We start from the raw sequence: 18437 nt of genomic DNA, 5'->3' as shown, positions 1-18437 counted from the left end.
TGGTTTAAACAAAATTAAAAAATTTAACACTTATCGAAAAAAACAAAAAACAAAACAAAACATTAAAAAAAAAAGTGTTAAAAATTTAATTATGTGTAAACCATATTGAACCTAGAACACCTCTTAGGGGTTTGGATGATGTATCCAATTGGTTTACACAAAACTAAAAAATTTAACACTTATAAAAAAACAAAACATTAAAAAAAGAACAAATGTTAAAAATTTAATTATGTGTAAACCATATTGAACCTAGAACACCTTTTAGAGATTTGGATGATGTATCCAATTGGTTTACACAAAATTAAAAAATTTAACACTTATCAAAAAAGCAAAAAACAAAACCAAACATTAAAAAAAGAACAAATGTTAAAAATTTAAATATGTGTAAACCATATTGAACCTAGAACACCTCTTAGGGATTTGGATGATGTATCCAATTGGTTTACACAAAATTAAAAAATTTAACACTTATCGAAAAAACGAAAAACAAAACAAAACATTAAAAAAAAAAGTGTTAAAAATTTAATTATGTGTAAACCATATTGAACCTAGAACACCTCTTAGGGGTTTGGATGATGTATCCAATTGGTTTACACAAAACTAAAAAATTTAACACTTATAAAAAAACAAAACATTAAAAAAAAAATAAGTGTTAAAAATTTAATTATGTGCAAACCATATTGAACCTAGAACACCTCTTAGGGGTTTGGATGATGTATCCAATTGGTTTACACAAAATTAAAAAATTTAACACTTATCAAAAACACAAAAAACAAAACAAAACATTAAAAAAAAAAACAAGTGTTAAAATTTAATTATGTGTAAACCATATTGAACCTAGAACACCTCTTAGGGATTTGGATGATGTATCCAATTGGTTTACACAAAATTAAAAAATTTAACACTTATCGAAAAAACAAAAAACAAAACAAAACATTAAAAAAAAAAGTGTTAAAAAATTTAATTATGTGTAAACCATATTGAACCTAGAACACCTCTTAGGGGTTTGGATGATGTATCCAATTGGTTTACACAAAACTAAAAAATTTAACACTTATAAAAAAACAAAACAAAAACAAAATCAATAATTAAAATACTAAAATCAAAATATTTTAAGAGAAAATACCCTTACATTGTTCGACGAAACAGAGACTAATCGATCATGCTGAGGAGACACTTTCTTTGATGGTCACAGCCATGGAAACATCGTCTCTCTTTGTCTCTTTCTTCGTTGTCCTCTTTCCTTAGCCGTCTTGGTGCTCTCCTTGGCCGTCGGTGAAAGCGTTTCGGTGGCCCGTCGTTGACCGGATTTGAAATCGTTTGGATCATCGGGTTAAAGATGAGTCACAACAGAGGATGAGATCAATCTTACGATAGTTGTTTGTTTGTTGAAAAGACGAGAGAATGAAAGATCAAAAACGATAGTTGTGTTTAGAAAAGACAAGAGAATGAAAGATGAAGAATTATTTTGTTATGGTATCGAAGAAGAAGAAGAAGAAGAGAGAATGAGAATGAATTTTGATATCTCAAGGAAGAAGAGAGAATGAGTGATGTTGGAGATTCAGGTTTTTATTTATAAGCACTAGCTTCTCCCCAAACAAAAAAAGGAAAGTTGCGATTGTTTCCTTTTTTTCTTCAACGCTTATTTCCTTTTCTTATTAGGGTTGACAAAAATAAGAAAATCTGAGAACGTTCGAGAGATCTGGACCGTTTATTTTCATCACGTTGCAAATATGAGATATCGGACGGTGATAATCTAATCTAAACGGTAAGTTTGTAACATTATGTGGGACCGGGACGATCTCTCTGTTCTCTCTGTTACAAACGAAAGAACAGATGAAGATGATGGTTCTGAACCAAACTGTTTATAAATGGAGATGATGATGTTGGCTCCTCCTAATGCAGAACCTTTATGGAGCCAGAAGCAGATTCTGAGAATTGCTTGTCCATGTTTCGAGAGAGAAGGAGCCATGAAATTAGAACCAGCGCTATCTTGTCTAATGGCCCATTCATCCTCAACCTTGATTCTGACCACTAACATCTGCAACTCCATGGCTATGAGGGAAGGAATGAATGTTCGTCTTGCTTGATCGTGGAGTTGATAGAATCTGCTATGTTCAGTTCCCTCAGAGGTTTGAAGTTATTGACCCAAATGATCGTTATGCAAACCACAACACTGTCTTCTTTGATGTTAGTATGAGAGCTTTGGATGCACTTCAAGGTCCAATGTATGTGGGAACTGGCTGTATCTTCCGAAGAACAGCTCTCTACGGGTTTAGCCCGCCGAGAGCAACTGAACATCATGGCTGGCTTGGAAGAAGAAAGGTCAAGATGATGAAGTTACTTTGCTTATAAATGAAGAATACAACGAAGAAGAGAATGATGATGGAGATATTGAATCTCTACTTCTCCCAAAGAGATTTGGTAACAAACTCTTTCGTTGCTGAATACCAAGGGAGACTCTTACAAGACTTGCAAGGCAAAGGCAAGAACAGTAGAACAGCTGGCTCACTTGCTGTCCCACGTGAACCGCTTGATGCAACCACTGTAGCTGAAGCAATCAGTGTGATATCTTGCTTCTACGAGGATAAAACTGAATGGGGCAAAAGAGTTGGATGGGTCTATGGATCAGTGACTGAAGATGTAGTTACTGGATATCGAATGCACAACAGAGGATGGAGATCAACCTATTGCGTGACAGGATACAGATGACAAAGCACCCAAAAACAGAGCGATTAAACAGAGGACCATAAGATTGAAGACATGAATTGTGTCCAGAGGGAAGTGTAGAAGATGCAGAGGAGGAAGCAGGAAGAGGAAGATGGAAGAAAGAGATATATATATATATATATAGATATATCATGCTGATTTACTAGAATAGGGAAAAAAAAAGAACAAATCATGATCAATCCTCTGTATTTATATGTTGGCTTGATTTATCAGGAACGTGATGGTTACTGGAAGATGATGCAGAAGTATATAGGGTCTGATGTTACATCTATGGTGACTCTTCCTGTGATCATTTTTGAACCTATGACAATGCTGCAGAAAATGGCTGAGGTTTGTGCTCTTAGATTAGATTTTATGAAAGATCTTTTAGCTTTTGGTTTATATTGAACATGTTTTGTTGTATCTATCTAACAGTTGATGGAATACTCGCATCTGGTGGACATGGCTGACAAAACTGAAGATCCTTACATGAGTATGGTATATGCATGTAAGCACATCCCCACTCTTCATGTTCTTCTTTGTGTTCAAACTCTTTCTAGCTGTCTAGGGTCAGTATCTCTTCTTGTAGTGTTTTTAATGGTGTGGCTAATGTCATTTGATCTTTAACAGCATCATGGGCTATCTCTGTGTATTATGCTTACCAGCGTACCTGGAAGCCGTTCAATCCAATTCTCGGTGAGACTTACGAGATGACTAATCATAATGGGATCAATTTTATAGCTGATCTGCAGGTGAGTCATTTCTTTAGAACTCATATTCCAATGTGCTTGAAAATAATCATGAGTTCGTAGTTGAGATATATCAATGTTTTGTTCCTCAGGTTTGCCATCACCCACCAATGAGTGCTGGTCACGCAAAAAACGAGCATTTCGCTTACGATTGCACTTCAAAACTGAAAACGAAATTCTTATAGTTCAATGGCTCTATGTGCAGGACCCGACTGACACTTAAAAGAGATGGTGTGGTTCTTGATCTTATACCTCCCCTGACAAAGGTTCATAACCTTATCTTCGGTCGAACATGGGTCGATTCGCCAGGAGAGATGGTCATGACGAACCTGACCACTGATCAGAGCCGTGCCTATTTGGAAAAAAATGAAGCAACCGCCTACGGCATCAAAGTTTTGATAAAATTTAGGGAGGCATATTTACTCCATGTTTCTTCTTAAAACTGCGATAGTATTTTTTTTTACTGTCCATGCACTTGTTATTATGTTCCCATCACATTAACTTCTCTCTTTTATTTCTAACCATCTTCTTCTGTTTATTAGTCAATTTTTAACAAACATTTAGTTTTGTTTATACTTATTTAGACTCTAAAAATACATGTTTTTATTAAACACCGTAGTTTTGTATCCATATAAATATATATATATATATATATATATATATATATATATATATATATTATTCATCACATAATAATTTATATTTGATTTGATTTGTCTTGTCAAAAATTTATTTATAAATTATTTTACTTATTTTTTTTTACTTAATTAACCACTAAACTATATTTTTGTATGATAGTTATTTTAAAATAATTTAAACACTAAACTATATATTTTTATTTTGCCTATGGCACTAAAAATCTTTGGCACGGCTCTGCCACTGATGACAAAGTGGTGCTTTACTTTCAACCATGCGGCTGGTTTGGGTAAGTTCTTTCTTCATCAAACTTAAAACCCTTTAAACAAATCTGATATCACTTGAATTTCATCTCCATGCTTCAGGTTTAACCAGCTCATGTTGAATTGGTTTTTTTAAACCAAACTACTTTATCAAGTGATCAACAAAACCAGCTCATGTTGCAGACTGCAACATTATTTATTAATTATCAATATGCCATTTTGTCGTGTTATTATATTTGTTGAATTTATAAAATTGATCTACCATAAATACTTTTTTTGAGTTTTTCACTCAGTCTAAGCTGGTTTTTTTTTTTATAGTTTTATTTATATATATGAACGAACAGCCACCGGGGATCATTTCAAAAATATGATACGGATCGAGAAATATCAAGGCGCACATGGATTCCGTATACTACAAATCCATGTCTTAATAATATTGGTTAGTGGTCGTAATAATGTTTTTTCAAAAAAAAATGTTCAAAAAAATTGTATACATTATTATTAATTGTTAATGAAATGCAAATGTTTTTTTTTCTTACTCCATTTGTTAAGTGTTTGAGTTAAGCAAACTTGTCAAAAACTCACACGCTTGCTATATGGAGTAGTAGTAGTAGTATTACTAATCAAGATATTTAAGAGTTTTTATTGATGATTTTGGATACATTTAAGATATGAAACATTTAATGGCCGCAACAACATGTATTGGGATTACTCCAGCCAACGCATTGGCCAAATAAGTATCCCTTCTTCATGCAAGCGATGCCACAGTCACCAAGTATTTCACATGATCCAATGCATTTGGGTTTAGCTTCAACTTTCCCTACTTTTCACCCAATACAGAAAAAAAAAATTAAAAAGAAAGACTTGAGATAGAATAACATACTATTATTAATATTTCTCATAGTTTGGTACTAAAACGTACACGATGAGACTAACCTGAAACCAAGAGAAATAGGATGACTAATGAAGTCATCACCACGAAGCTCATGAATCCAATCTTGCAATTCATTTTCGTTGTTGCTAATTTATTAGTTTTGCTTTTATATATCTGTTCTTATGAGCTCTTTTTATAGGTGTTTTGCCACTCTAAACAAAATCTAAACATAATCTGATGTGATTTACTTTTTGTTTTACTAGGAATTTTCTTTTGTCAATCCAAGGATACTTTTGTATATTTATTTATAGTAAAGTATATAGATAGTGCAATTTCAAAATCTGAATTGTGTTAATCTAAAGAGAATTTGGATTCCCTCAATCATTTTACATGCAATGAATACTTACACATGTCATGACACACTTCTATAGAAGATTATAAACTACCTAATCAAATTTCTTGGATTAATTTGACATCCATTGGAAAACCGATTCTGAGTTATGCTTTTTATATAGCAAAGTCATTTTTTGTCATGCAACAAATTTGAGTTGACGATTTATTTCTCCTTGGGAACTTTCACATAGCAGCAGTTCCCACCCAATCTTTGATCATGTGTCTATTTCTCCTAACAAAAAAGAATAGTTGATACATATAGTCCCCCAAATCGAAATTTCGAAACTTTGTTGTTAACCACCTAAATATGATACTAAACCGGATTTGAACCGAATTTAAACTCAATTACAAAAAAAAAAAAAGAGAGTTTCTTCTTCATCTTCTTCACTTCGCCTGCTTCTTCAAAAACCCAACCCAAACATCGCCCACGAAGACTTGATGACGATAACTGTTTATTTCCAAATCTTCCATAAAACTGTTTATTTCCTTCAGATAACTTTGTACTCTATTTGGTTATGATCTTGATTTGGGGCATCAATTCAGTGCAAACTCCATGAGCTTGGAGGTTAAGTAGCATTAACAACATTTCAACAGATCGACTAAGGGGCAAAATTTGGACTTGGCTTCTCTACGTAGTTTTACCTTCTAACAGTGAAACTTTCAACACACAGATTGCAGTAAGGAGAAGGAGAAGGTGATAAGAGTTATTTAAGTTGTGAACTCGTAAGCGTTTGGGACATCATGAACTGGGTGACCTTTCTGATTTCGCTCAATTATCCTCCGTGCCAACGCTACTTGCTTCCCCACCACAAAGATGAAAGCCTTTCCTTCTCCTCTAGCCCCTCTTGCTGTTCTTCCAACACGTCTCACGTATTCACTCGGGTCACGTGGGAAGTCAAAGAGCACCACATGATCAACACCAGAGAAATCTATCCCACGGGAGGCTCTGCCATGGTTTCGGAAAGAAACAAAAATTAACATCTTCAATGTTCAGGCAATATAGCATCATAAAAAACGATACTAGTAACCCAAAATGAAGTACCTATCCGTGCAAACCAGAAACAGTGAATTTTCTTCGGGTTGCGATGATGTGAATTCTTGCATGTTTGTAAGCCTTGATTCTTGTGAGAGTGCAGCATGAAAAGGTAGGACGTGCAACTGTCTTTCCTTTCTATCAACCCGCTTAAATATATTCTCAACTTTCCTACATGTCTCAATCTGCATATAAGAGGGTAGATATGAGACTGAGATGTCCAAAAAGTTTTCAAGTAGTAGCCAAAAGCAGTAGGTTGGGGACCATGGTACCTTATTGCAGAAGATAATAGTTTTGGAAACAGGGTTTTCCTCGATAATCTGAAGGAGAGCAGTTTTCTTGTTCTGAAAAGCAGTCTCAGGAGTTTTCTCTGCATTATCATCTCCACTACAGTCGACAAGAAACTGCACAGTGCAACTCAACATTGGTCAGGGATGATAAAAAAAAGAATATGCAGCAACCAAGTTAGCAAAACAAAAAATCTGCTACATTGTTGATCCCATTATATATTTCAAATCACTTATGTTATAACCAACCTCTTCGAGAGCATTACTAACACGGTGCACTCGAGGTCCCATTACAACTTCACAATCAGGGAAAACTTCAACAAGTTTGTTGTATATCTCAAGTGGCAAGGTTGCTGTAACAAATAGATACTGTGCAGTAACAGGAGAAGAGTTTATCAAACTTTGCAGGGCTGCCTCAAATTCATCGTCGCCAAAGAGTATATCCACCTCATCCAAGATGGCACTGCAAAAGAGTAACCCATCAATTTTCGATTTTCACACAAAAGTTGGTGAAAGTCTTTCATCTTATCAAACCTGCTCTTTATTCAAAAGAGTAGGCAAAGTTTACTTTGTTGAAAGATTTAAAGTACCATCTTAAATTTGACAACCCCAATATTCCTTCGTTCATTAGGTACATGAAACGCCCAGGTGTTGCAATCAAAACGTCAACACCTTGCTCTAAATTTTCTAGCTGGGTTCGTTGTCTGAAGCCACCCGTCACTACCATGGAACGGAACGGGACCCCAGACTTTGATATTGATCTACAGTTAGCAAGAACCTGCCAATGATTTCAAATGAATCAAACAATTTGGTCCTGATAAACATTCAGATACAAAATAAGCATTGAATCAACCTAGGAAGATCATTCACATATAAAGAAATCAACCTGGGAAGCCAACTCTGCAGTCGGTACCAGAACAATAACACGAGGACACCCAGAAGACGATTTGCTCTGTCCTTGAAGTTCTTCTTCTCTGAGACGCTGAATAGCAGGGACAAGATATGCCAGTGTCTTGCCTGATCCACTTTGGTCAGCTATGATACAACTCTTTCCATCAATAACTGGTGAAAAAGCCATAGCCTGCGTCAAATAAACAAAAATGGTAAAATGATAACAGTCAGAAAATTTGTTTACATACACATGCATCTAGATGATTCATCAAGAGGGAAAATAAAGTCCGAACCTGAATATGTGCCGGGCGGTCAAAATTCTGTTCCTTTAAGGCCTTCATCATATCTTCACTACATCCAATTTCTGCAAAAGTTTTCCGGCTAAAAAAGCCAGTCTCTCTAGTAGCATTGGTTTTATTCCTATTCTCTCTCCAATCATCCATATCTCTTGCATATACAACAGAACGCCTATCGCCCCAACCCCTGGAGTTAGTATCAGAGCCTTTTGAATATGATGAATGTGATCCTCCTCTCTCATTATCAGTGAATCTTCGAGGATAATAAACCTCATCATAAGCTTTATCACGTCCCTGAAATGTATTTGACTCTTTGGCAACAAAACGCCTATCTTCTCTACCCCTTGAGTTAGCGGAAGAGTCTCTTGAATATGAACTCCGCGATCCTGCTCTCTCGTTATCATTAAACTTTCGAGGGTTTGAAACCTCATCAATAGCTCTATCATGTCCTTCAAATGAATCAAAATCTCTTGCAACCAAAAGCCTATCGCCCTTACCCCTGGAGTTAGCAGCATAACCTTTTGAATATGAACTCCGCGACCCTGCTCTCTCATTATCAGTAAACCTGTCAGGATTTGAAACCTCATAAACATCTTCATCATCTCCTTCCAATCTATCTAAATCTCTACTTGACTCTCTAGATTCCCGCACTTTGCTAACTCTTTTCACCTCCTTTATCTCTGCAGATTTTCCTGCTCTAGGAATAGCCTTCATAGCCAGCTTCTTCCTCATCAAATCCAGAATTGATGATGAACCAAACCCTTCATCCGCAGAATAATCCTCTGCATCAGAGGCGTCATCCTCGTCTTCTTCCTCATTGTGACTCATATGCTGCTTCTTCTGCGTTACCTTTCCAACAAGAGCTTTCACTTTCTGTGCCTTTAGCCTTCCAAAACTTGCAGTTACTCCTCCCGACCGCGAACCATTTCTTCTCGTAGATTCTACAACACCATATACAAGCACCAAATAATCAGGAAAAAGCCCCAAAATCACTACAGTTTCAATTCGAGGAGGGAGACAAAAGAATCAAACCAAAACCTGACGGAATCGAAGAGAGTAAATCGGGAGTAGGCGGAGGAGAGAACTCATTCTCCTTATCCACCGAACTGATGATAACGAATCCTTCATCGGTGGAATCGTCGTACGAACTCGAAGTTTCCAGTGGCCGCCGAACGAAACCGGCTCTGGCTACCACTCCTCCGCTTCCGCCGTTACGAAATAAACGCACAATCTCCCTCCGATTACAGATATTACTCCTCGACGGGAAGTTCAAACACGGTGGTGGAGCTCTGGCCAACATCTCCCCAAGTACTGTCGTCTTCTTTTGGTCTACACTAACACTACACCTTTTCTAAGCACAGTGAGAAAAGAGAGATAAGAGAGACGATGAGATTTATTATTTTTTGAAAAAAAAAAAAAAGATAATAACAAGTTATTTATTTATTTTTGAAAAAAAAAAGAAAAGATAATAACAAGTTAACAACAATAATCAAAATATTAAAAAAAAAAAAAAAAGGAAATATGTTATTCCATGGCATAATAAACCTCAACTAATTCTTTTTCTAGTTGGAAACAAATTTCCTTATCTCATCAAATTTTATTATATATAGACTCTTAAAATCCTAAACTCTGTCGCAGCAACTTCTGTTTATTTGCTTTTCTCTTTTCCTTTGCTTTGGAGAGTTTCTTCTTTAGATTTTGGTTTTCAGAAATTACTAGTCATGATGTCTCAAACCAGTGAGAACAATAATCATGATACTGCATCTAGGAAGATTTTTGTGGGAAGTTTAGCATGGCAAACAACAACAGAAGATTTGAGAAGATTCTTCGAACAATTCGGAGAAGTGATCGATGCTAATGTTGTTTGTGAAACTTATCCAGGACGATCCAAAGGCTATGGTTTTGTAAGTGCTTTCTTTAATTCAGTTACATACGAACTTGCTTATAAACTCTATACAGTAAAGTTAAACTCTATACAGTAAAGTAAACGAATTGTCCTGCTTCTTGTAGATTGTTGTTTCAATTGCTTTTAGATAGATAGACTACTAGAGATATTATTAATTAGGGTTTGCTAGTAATCTGTATTGGTTCTCGTAACTAGAATTTCTTGTATATACATCTCTTCTCATGTTTATTTTCTAATTTATCTTTTATATATCAGACATGTGATAAACACCTATTAACGTTTTTTGATTTTGTTATGGAACTGGATTTTTTCAGGTTACTTTTAAAGACGCTGTTTCTGCAGCTAGAGCTCTTGAAAATCCGAGACCGGTTATTGATGGAAGAACAACCAACTGCAATTTGGCTAGTCTCCGTGTAAAGCAAAACATGAACCAACCTCACAAAAACGGTTTATTCTTAAATTTTTTTTATATAATTACAGTTTTTAATTTTTATATTTTCTTTTTAAAAACTTTCCTAAACAACTTTTGTTCTTCATAAATTTAAAATTGCAGAATTATTAAATCAGGTGAGACCCCCACATCAATATCAACCAGGTCTTCAACATCTAATTCCATATTGTACTCGAGTCATTTGGTAAGTTCTATATAAATTTGTTTGAAGCTAAAGTTGAATATTATTTTCATATAATTTCTTTGATTTCATAGAATTTCTTTGATTTTTTTTTTTTAAATCTTTAGGGATTCGGTTTCGGGACAATATCGTTACATGTATAACAATCCATGTTATCCTTTCCCCACACAAATGGTTAGTATTTTTATGTTCCGTATTCTTGTGTTTTAATTATTTTTAATACGTTTTAGTTAACATATTCAATTTTACTGGATATTTGTTCAGGTCCATTACAATTATAATTATGCATGCATAACGCAACCGAATTCGCATCAGACAAACAGAAAACCTGTCGTTATCTCTGCGCCTCAAAAATCATCGGCTCCACGTCACATCATTAATGAAATTGATCAAAGAGCTGTGCCTCCAAAATCATCGGTTCGAACTGAACGCATTAGCCAAATTAAGCAAGAACTCATTGTGGATGATGACAATAAAGAGGTTGTTACAAAACCAGATAGTGATGCTGATCAACAAAGGGCAACCGGTCAAGCAGGAGATAACATTGGAAAAGACGGTGACATCAAGCAAGATGCAATGAATCAAGAAGGAAAGATCAATGGACAAGAATATGGCATGAAGCAAGCGGTATATGCAGCAATCGACGACATCCATAAATTTTTTATGAATGAGGTCACGTGTGAACAAAAACATGACACCAATCAAGATGAAGATGTAACAAAAGAGGTCCTTGATAATGGAATAAAGGTTACACATCAAGACGAAGATGTCCAAGTAGCTGAAGACACACTATAAAAAAAACGATGCTGATAAGACAAGAGAAACAAAACTTCATTTGCATACACTCAAACTTTTTTTTCTTCTATTAGGTATACATCTTTTTTTTTTCTCTATTTATTATAATTTTGTGATAAACACTCTTATCTTTTCTTTATCTTTCCAATTTAATCGCAGAACTAAACTCATATCCATCTCAAGTTATAATAGAAACGTGAGCACTTATTACCACATATCATCTAATAAATTAGATTATGAATTATTGTGAGAAGCAAGCAGAGATCTGAGGGAAGATATTTAGTACCTCGATGATAGAAATTTGATAAATTGCATCATGCGACTTCTTTCATACATTCAATCAACTATCGTTTAAGATTAAAATCATAAGAAGTTTTATTTTTGTTGTTATAAATGACTTCTTTCATGACGTGTTCCCTTTTCGATTGAACAAACGAAAGGATCTCTGAAATTTTAGTGTAGAAGGAAAAATAAAGTGTTACTATGGTATAAAACAAGACGACATAAATCATCAAACTAAGGACGAGATAAAAGTATGAGCTTGACCAATACACTGTATATATGATATGTACAATTCATACCAAGCAAAACAAAGAATATTATATAGAATTAGGGTCGTGTGATTTAAGCGTATAAGAAATACAAACTATAGTTGGATAACAAAACAAAAACACATTTTCTCATCATATAAACAAAGAGAAAGGTAAAGTAAAAGGCATAGGACATGTTCTCAAAAGTTCAAAAAACCCAAAGGTGAGAAGCTTCAGAGAAGGTAAGAATTTAGAAAGGTAACAAAGTGGCTAAGCCTATATATAGAATGTTGATACTTAACCACCAAGCAGTGCTTTCAAGCTGTCTTAAAGTTTGGACACAAAATACTAGAATAACAAATACTCCCTCCGTTTCAGTTTAGTTGTCGTTTTAGGATTTAAATTTTGTTTCATAATAGTTGTCGTTTTAGGTTTTCAATGCAAATGTTTGGTGAAAATTCTAGTTTTATTCCTACTGTTTTTCTTTTGGCCAATGATTTTTTTTTATAAAATATATTAATAAAGGGTAAAACAGAAAATTAAATGTTTTTCTTAATTTGTATGAAAAAACCTTAAACGACAAGTAAAACGAAACGGAGGGAGTACTATCTTCTTTCTTCTTCTCGATTATAATTAAGCATATCGAGCTCTGACTGATTCTTTCAATGCTTTTGTATCGATTCTTGCCGACAAAAGCTTCTTCTTTCTAACATATATTCGTTTTCTTTTCCAAAAGTTTTTTTATAAAGAAGTGAGTTTTGGTTTCGATTATTTGGAGCATATGCATATCGTCCTATAATAAGAACAGACTCATTATATGGTGAGCTTATGATTAGACACCTCCTCTCAACTTTCTCTAGTAAATGTAAATAGTTTATAACAACAACACGAGAGTAATTTATATAGACAACAGAAAACTTCTATCCCATGTTTTGGGTTTAACCTGGAGTACACTCTTCTCGCCTTCCAAGACACTTTTAATTTTAAAAAGAAAACCGATTATCATATCTATAATATTCACACTTTTAGTTTAAGATTTGACCAATCAGATACGGACTAATTCCTCACTACGCTACTTATACAGGCATCACAATCAATCCTCTCATAAACATCTTTATGTAAAGCCAATGAGAAGTTACTTACTCTCTCCGTTTCAATTTAGTTGTCGTTTTAGGATTTAAATTTTGTTTCATAATAGTTGCCGTTTTAAATTTTCAATGCAAATGTTTGGTGAAAATTCCAGTTTTATCTCTACTGTTTTAATGTTTTGGCCAATGAATTTTTTTATAAAATATATTAATAAAAGGTAAAACAGAAAATTTAATGTTTTTCTTAATTTAATATCATTATCATATGCATTAATTAATAACGTATGTAGAGAAAAACACATAATCAACTTGATAGACTTGATGACCAATGAGGATTATACTTATTGAAATCACATAGAAAACACGTACTACAGAGACGAAACCGAAAAAACAAACAAATTTTCTTCCAAACTACTACGTCCAAGAGCTGAAGAAGGATAAAAGGTGAAGGAATCACTAATCAGTCACGAGTCTCGTGGAACCTTTTGATAAAATCAGTGGATCTCCGATTAATAGCTGGTTCCACGAGGTACCAGTTATAGAAGTTGGCTTCACTATCTTCACCATACATCTCGTCGTCCGTTCCTGCCTGGTTCGATCTCTGTCTCCGTCGCCACCATGCTTTGAAACTGCCAAAGAAGCTAAAGAAGAAACGCCAAGAACCTCCCATTATGATCCTTTAGAGAGAGAGAGAGAGGGAAGTATTTTGCGTGTGTGTATATATCTAAAGATACAGAAGCATGTGAAGGAAGGTGAGTCTGATGGTTTAGGGTTCAAAACTCAAGGTCCCTTTATATATAATGGCTGGCCAAGTTGGAATCCTAGAGGAACCATGCACGAAACACCCCACCAACCATTGAAAAAGAACTTTTCACTTCTAAACATTTTTATATTTCAAAGAATAAAACAATATTTTAATCACCAGAAAAATATAGATTAATAAACACTAAAATAAAGTATCGAGAGATTATTTGTCGCTAGCTGCAGTTCGACTTTTTTCTATAGCAAAACATTGAATTTGAAGCTTTTGTGGCAAATTAAATTTATAAACATTTATGCATTCATTTATCTATTTTCTCGTCGTCACAACAAATATGTAAATATGTATATATAATATTTTGGAGCAACGTTCTTCTATATAAATAAAATTTGAGTCATTTGACAATTGAAATCGTTTGCATTTGCGTTTTGTCACTAATTTGTCGCAACCATCTTCATTTGTTCCCACACTTTTTATTTAAACCAAAAAATTCTATTCATAACCGAAGTAAACCACATTAGACGCCTACTTTGTTCGTTAAGCCGGTTTAAGAAAAACGGGACGTATTCTTCTTATGAAAACCAAAAACGGCAAGGTGTTTATCAAACAAAATCCAGAGTAAGAGTGTGTTTGGTCATCTCGAGGTCAGCTGGGTGTAGAAATCGAGCGACGGCGGCGGCGGAAACGACGGCAATGAATAGACTGAGATGGGTCGAAGAGGGAGATATCTGGGACCTCGACATGTCAACTCCGGCAACACTCGAGGGTATCGCACGAGCTGTTCCCGACGATCCTCTTCCTCTAGGTCTCTCTAGAGGCACTCGTCTCTCTCGCCCTAAGCAAGTTGAGTTCTTCCACCGCTTCATGACCTCACCTCTCATCCCTTCCTTCTCCCCTATCCGTCCCAACACCGGAGATGGAGGCTGTGGTGGATTCTCTCTTCAAAGAGTCCTCACTCTTCCTTTCTCCAACAACTGGTATACCTCACCAAATTCAAAATTCTAACTTTTTTTTTTCTGATACTTCTGGTGAAAGCTCAATAATTGTTTTGTTTTTTCGTGAATCCCAAGGCTTGTGTCTCTTCTGGGCCAATTCGATGTTCAGAGATTCGTATCGGAGATAGAAAAGACTAAAACTTTTGGTCGAGGGTCTTCGTCTACAGTAGCTTCTCGTTTAAACACAATTGGCAAGCATTTGAAGGATAAATCTTTGTACGCATTGGGTTTTTGTTCTGAGTTCTTGTTATCACCAGATGATACTTTGCTTCTTAGCTACGATACTTACAAAGGTGATCTTGAAAAAAATCCTAGGGCTAAGGCTATCTTCAATCACGAGGCAATTTCTCTGTTACCCTCTCTTCAATTTCTTGACTCTATTAATATTTCATGCTTTGGTTGGAAATGTGATTCATTGTTGATTTGGATCATGACAATTGGTTTACTGAGCTGAAGAAGTCTGTCTTTACTCCCTATCAAGCTATCTAACTAGACTTGTGATTTTATTGTTTTATTTCACATCTCTCTGAAGAACACAATTCACAGAATAGAAATAACAACTTTTGCTTTGCTGCCTCTGTTAAATTCCAATGTGGGTGGAATAATAACCTAGGCTGCATTATTGGTCTGGATTATGTAGTTTGGGTTGCTGAGGTAATGAAGTCCGAAACACTTTGTTCTGATTCACGTCTCTATATTTTTGTGGGTTTCAGTTCCCGCTTCACAATCTGACAGCAGAAGCGGCTTGGCCTGGACTTTTTGTGGATAAACATGGTGAATATTGGGATGTGCCACTCTCAATGGCTATTGATCTAGCATCTCTTCCTGCTGAGTCTGGTCCAAGTTACCATGTATGTTTACACCATAACAGTGGAGCACCCAAGAAGTTAAATTCGGATACTATGGAAGTGCCTCCACCGTCACTGCTTCCTGGTTTGTCTCTGAAATCCGCAGTTTCTTATAGGACAAACATGGATCTCTGGAGGGGTACCACTCCAAAGCTCGAAACTTGCAAGCCCTATGACGTCTTCCTCAGTAGTCCTCATGTCGCTGTATCTGGGATTATCGGTATGATAAGTTTCTTCGACTTATTTCAAAAGCATTTTTACTGTCAAGACTGAAAGTTTTGGGATTTCTCTAATAAGTTTTGTGCAACTCTAATCATCTGAATTCTGCAACTCTAATATCTGATGTTACAGAACTAGTGATAGAAATGGTGAATTTGTGGGATCTTTTGGTTTCTTTCGGCTATTTAATAGCTAATTTGTTTTCCTCTGGTTGAAAGTTTTATGTTTGAGTGAGCCTTCCGCTAGGAAGCACTGGTCTTTTTGATGATCTTTTTGGTGTTACTAATAAATTTCATTAATCTCACAGGCTCTGTGATGACCGCAGCATTTGGTGAAAATTCAATCAGATCAAAATCTGAGAATGATTCTGAGGGTGTTGGAGGGTTCTCTCTTCATTTTCCATCTGTAAATTCCGGATTCATGGCTGATGCCTTAGGGCGGGCATCACTCACAGCTCAATATGGAAACTTCCAGAAGCCCTTCTTTGATCTCACCCGTTTCCATGCTAGATTAGACTATCCGCATGGTTTGAGGTTTCTTACCGGTGCCACTAGCGTCGCACACGATCTTTTAAATTCTCGGCAGCCTAGTTTAGAAGCATTTCAGAAAATCTGCCCTGAAGTATTAGTTTCTCTACAGCAACAGGTATTCTGCTCTGAGCAAATAGTCTACCAGAGAAACAGAAATTCTCAAATTCATAGTTTCTGCTACTTGATTCATAATAATCTTCTAGGGATTTTGCAGATTGTTGGACCGTTTAGTTTCAAAGTGGAGTCTGGAATTCAGATTGATCTGAAGAACGGAGCTAACCCCGTGACTGTAGATAAGACAGTATTTGCTATTGAATATGCTCTACAAGTGCTTCTTTCTGCCAAGGCTGTTGCTTGGTACTCCCCAAAACAGAAAGAATTCATGGTTGAGCTTAGTTTCTTTGAGACATAGTATCAAGATTTTTTCCACTCAAAATATCAAGCTTGATCCTGTTAAGATTGTAGTCTTGCAGAAAAGTAAATAGACAATATTATAATTTATCAGTTTCTTATGTTAAACAGAAGAATGATTCAATAAAAGGGAAGTTTACATTTTGTTATAGTGTGATGTCTACCAAAACTAGTTACAGGACAATCCAATGGAAGCTTTAAATGAGATTCCCTGTACTTAACAGACACAAGACAAAGACCATGAGGCGGTGCAGGCAAAGTAGTATACTTTGCAAGCACCCTCCTGTCTTTAGTTTCCAGAATCATTGGGACAATGTCTGAATCCAGTGCTTCTTTTCCAATCTGAATCAACAAAGCTACCTGCATATTGCAAGGACTCAGCAGACTACAAAACAGTATTTCGCCATGTCAAGCATGTAAGAGAGAGAGAGAGTGTAGAACTAACCATGTTTCTAACTTGTCTGTACAAAAAGCCTGAACCTTCAACTTCAAGCTGTAGAAGAGATCCCTAAACACCAATACAAAGCAAGGTCAAAGTCTGATCCTGATCCTAACTTCTCCAGAACCAAGTTTTTTTCTTTACCATTTGAATGACATCGAAGCGAGATATAGTTTTCAAAGGATCAGGTAGTCCATCTTCCCGTGTAGCGTTAGCAAATGCAGAGAAATCATGCATTCCAACAAAAAGATTTGCAGCTTCCCGCATTTTAGAAGCATTCAGTTTATAAGCACAGTGGTATGCCCAATGACGCTGGAACGGGTCCATGAAAGTGTCGTTGTAAATCTGGTAGCGGTAAACCTTGCTATGGGCAGAAAACCGAGCATGGAACTCAGGAACCGCTGCACTCAGCTCTCTGACACGGATATCTTTAGGAAGAAGACCGTTTAAAGCAGCGTGAAAGCTATCCAAACTAGTATAATTGAAAGGAGTGACAAAATGAGCAACCTGAAAGAATAAAGGATGATTTAGTTTGTGTTGAGATTGAAAGTTGAGAAAGAGAGTTGAATTTTAGTCAAACCTGACCCCAAGCGTGAACTCCTGCATCGGTCCTGCCAGCTCCAATCAGATGAAGCTCTTTTCTTCCGAGCTCCGTTATCTGAATTAAGGCTTTCTCTAACATTGATTGGATAGTTGGTGGTGACTCCTGATACTGCCAACCTGAGAAACCAAATGCGCCGGTATAAGGAAACAAGATTGATAGATGCATCAAAACTTAATACCACAAGAAGACGAACCTGCAAAACGGGTGCCATCGTAGGCTATCACAAGGCGCCATTTATAAGCATTAGAATCACTAACCTTTACCAAACTGTTCAAGTTGGTCATCTGCACAAATAAACAAAAATTCAGATTACATCACCAAAAAAAACTCTCTTGGCAATTCCAAGGCAACAGAGAAGAAGAGATTGTTTTCGTGGCGCTTACGGAGATATTTTGAGGAGACGAAAGAGACCCATTAGTAAAGAGTGAAGGAGGAAGTGCTGGTGTAACGCAACTCATCCTCTTCTTCTTCTTCTTCGTTTGCGCTCTCTGTGTAATCTCAAGATTGGGGAAGGACATAAAAACGGTGCGTATACGGTTAGTTAGGGAG

The 18437-nt window shown here is 35.9% G+C and overlaps 6 protein-coding genes and 1 pseudogene across 8 annotated transcripts; 4 read left to right on the top strand and 3 right to left on the bottom strand.

Annotated features, from left to right (window-relative positions):
* The first annotated feature begins 1612 nt into the window (after positions 1–1612).
* LOC110229755 lies at positions 1613–2853 on the top strand (annotated as a pseudogene).
* Positions 2854–2860: 7 nt separating this feature from the next.
* LOC9318572 (oxysterol-binding protein-related protein 3A) lies at positions 2861–3672 on the top strand. Its single transcript, XM_021030569.1, has 4 exons — positions 2861–3060; positions 3145–3217; positions 3340–3461; positions 3551–3672. The coding sequence occupies exons 1-4, from the start codon at positions 2902–2904 to the stop codon at positions 3641–3643; spliced, it is 447 nt and encodes a 148-aa protein (XP_020886228.1). The 5' UTR covers positions 2861–2901; the 3' UTR covers positions 3644–3672.
* Positions 3673–4973: 1301 nt separating this feature from the next.
* LOC9318571 (putative defensin-like protein 73) lies at positions 4974–5441 on the bottom strand. 2 transcript variants are annotated; one of them, XM_002882458.2, is made up of 2 exons: positions 5294–5441; positions 4974–5177 (listed from the first exon to the last, which is right to left on the bottom strand). In XM_002882458.2, exons 1-2 carry the CDS (start codon positions 5364–5366, stop codon positions 5038–5040), a joined length of 213 nt encoding a protein of 70 aa, XP_002882504.1. In that variant the 5' UTR covers positions 5367–5441; the 3' UTR covers positions 4974–5037. The 2 variants fall into 2 exon arrangements, 1 of the variants encoding a protein (XP_002882504.1); XR_002333291.1 differs by having other exon boundaries at positions 5089–5180; positions 5294–5382.
* Positions 5442–5834: 393 nt separating this feature from the next.
* LOC9320684 (DEAD-box ATP-dependent RNA helicase 50) lies at positions 5835–9501 on the bottom strand. Of its 2 annotated transcripts, none has more exons than XM_021031814.1 (8): positions 9164–9501; positions 8129–9072; positions 7831–8025; positions 7535–7722; positions 7194–7407; positions 6930–7061; positions 6667–6842; positions 5835–6570 (listed from the first exon to the last, which is right to left on the bottom strand). In XM_021031814.1, the coding sequence occupies exons 1-8, from the start codon at positions 9429–9431 to the stop codon at positions 6333–6335; spliced, it is 2355 nt and encodes a 784-aa protein (XP_020887473.1). In that variant the 5' UTR covers positions 9432–9501; the 3' UTR covers positions 5835–6332. The 2 variants fall into 2 exon arrangements, with proteins under 2 accessions (XP_020887473.1, XP_020887475.1); XM_021031816.1 differs by having other exon boundaries at positions 9170–9500.
* Positions 9502–9615: 114 nt separating this feature from the next.
* Positions 9616–11532, top strand: LOC9318570 (probable RNA-binding protein ARP1). The gene is made up of 5 exons (XM_021033207.1): positions 9616–10035; positions 10352–10484; positions 10591–10672; positions 10777–10843; positions 10934–11532. The coding sequence occupies exons 1-5, from the start codon at positions 9853–9855 to the stop codon at positions 11462–11464; spliced, it is 996 nt and encodes a 331-aa protein (XP_020888866.1). The 5' UTR covers positions 9616–9852; the 3' UTR covers positions 11465–11532.
* A 2928-nt stretch (positions 11533–14460) lies between these two features.
* On the top strand, positions 14461–16994 carry LOC9318569 (protein TRIGALACTOSYLDIACYLGLYCEROL 4, chloroplastic). The gene is made up of 5 exons (XM_002884570.2): positions 14461–14819; positions 14913–15177; positions 15551–15905; positions 16212–16549; positions 16649–16994. The coding sequence occupies exons 1-5, from the start codon at positions 14536–14538 to the stop codon at positions 16844–16846; spliced, it is 1440 nt and encodes a 479-aa protein (XP_002884616.1). The 5' UTR covers positions 14461–14535; the 3' UTR covers positions 16847–16994.
* On the bottom strand, positions 16902–18432 carry LOC9320682 (tRNA pseudouridine synthase A 1). The gene is made up of 6 exons (XM_002882455.2): positions 18272–18432; positions 18082–18172; positions 17865–18004; positions 17429–17791; positions 17291–17353; positions 16902–17205 (listed from the first exon to the last, which is right to left on the bottom strand). The coding sequence occupies exons 1-6, from the start codon at positions 18404–18406 to the stop codon at positions 16966–16968; spliced, it is 1032 nt and encodes a 343-aa protein (XP_002882501.2). The 5' UTR covers positions 18407–18432; the 3' UTR covers positions 16902–16965.
* Positions 18433–18437: the final 5 nt, after the last annotated feature.

Source organism: Arabidopsis lyrata (assembly GCF_000004255.2).
Source record: "Arabidopsis lyrata subsp. lyrata unplaced genomic scaffold ARALYscaffold_3, whole genome shotgun sequence".
Taxonomy (NCBI): domain Eukaryota; kingdom Viridiplantae; phylum Streptophyta; class Magnoliopsida; order Brassicales; family Brassicaceae; genus Arabidopsis; species Arabidopsis lyrata.
The sequence above is the reverse complement of the archived record's forward strand: the minus strand, read 5'-3'. Positions and strand labels throughout refer to the sequence as shown.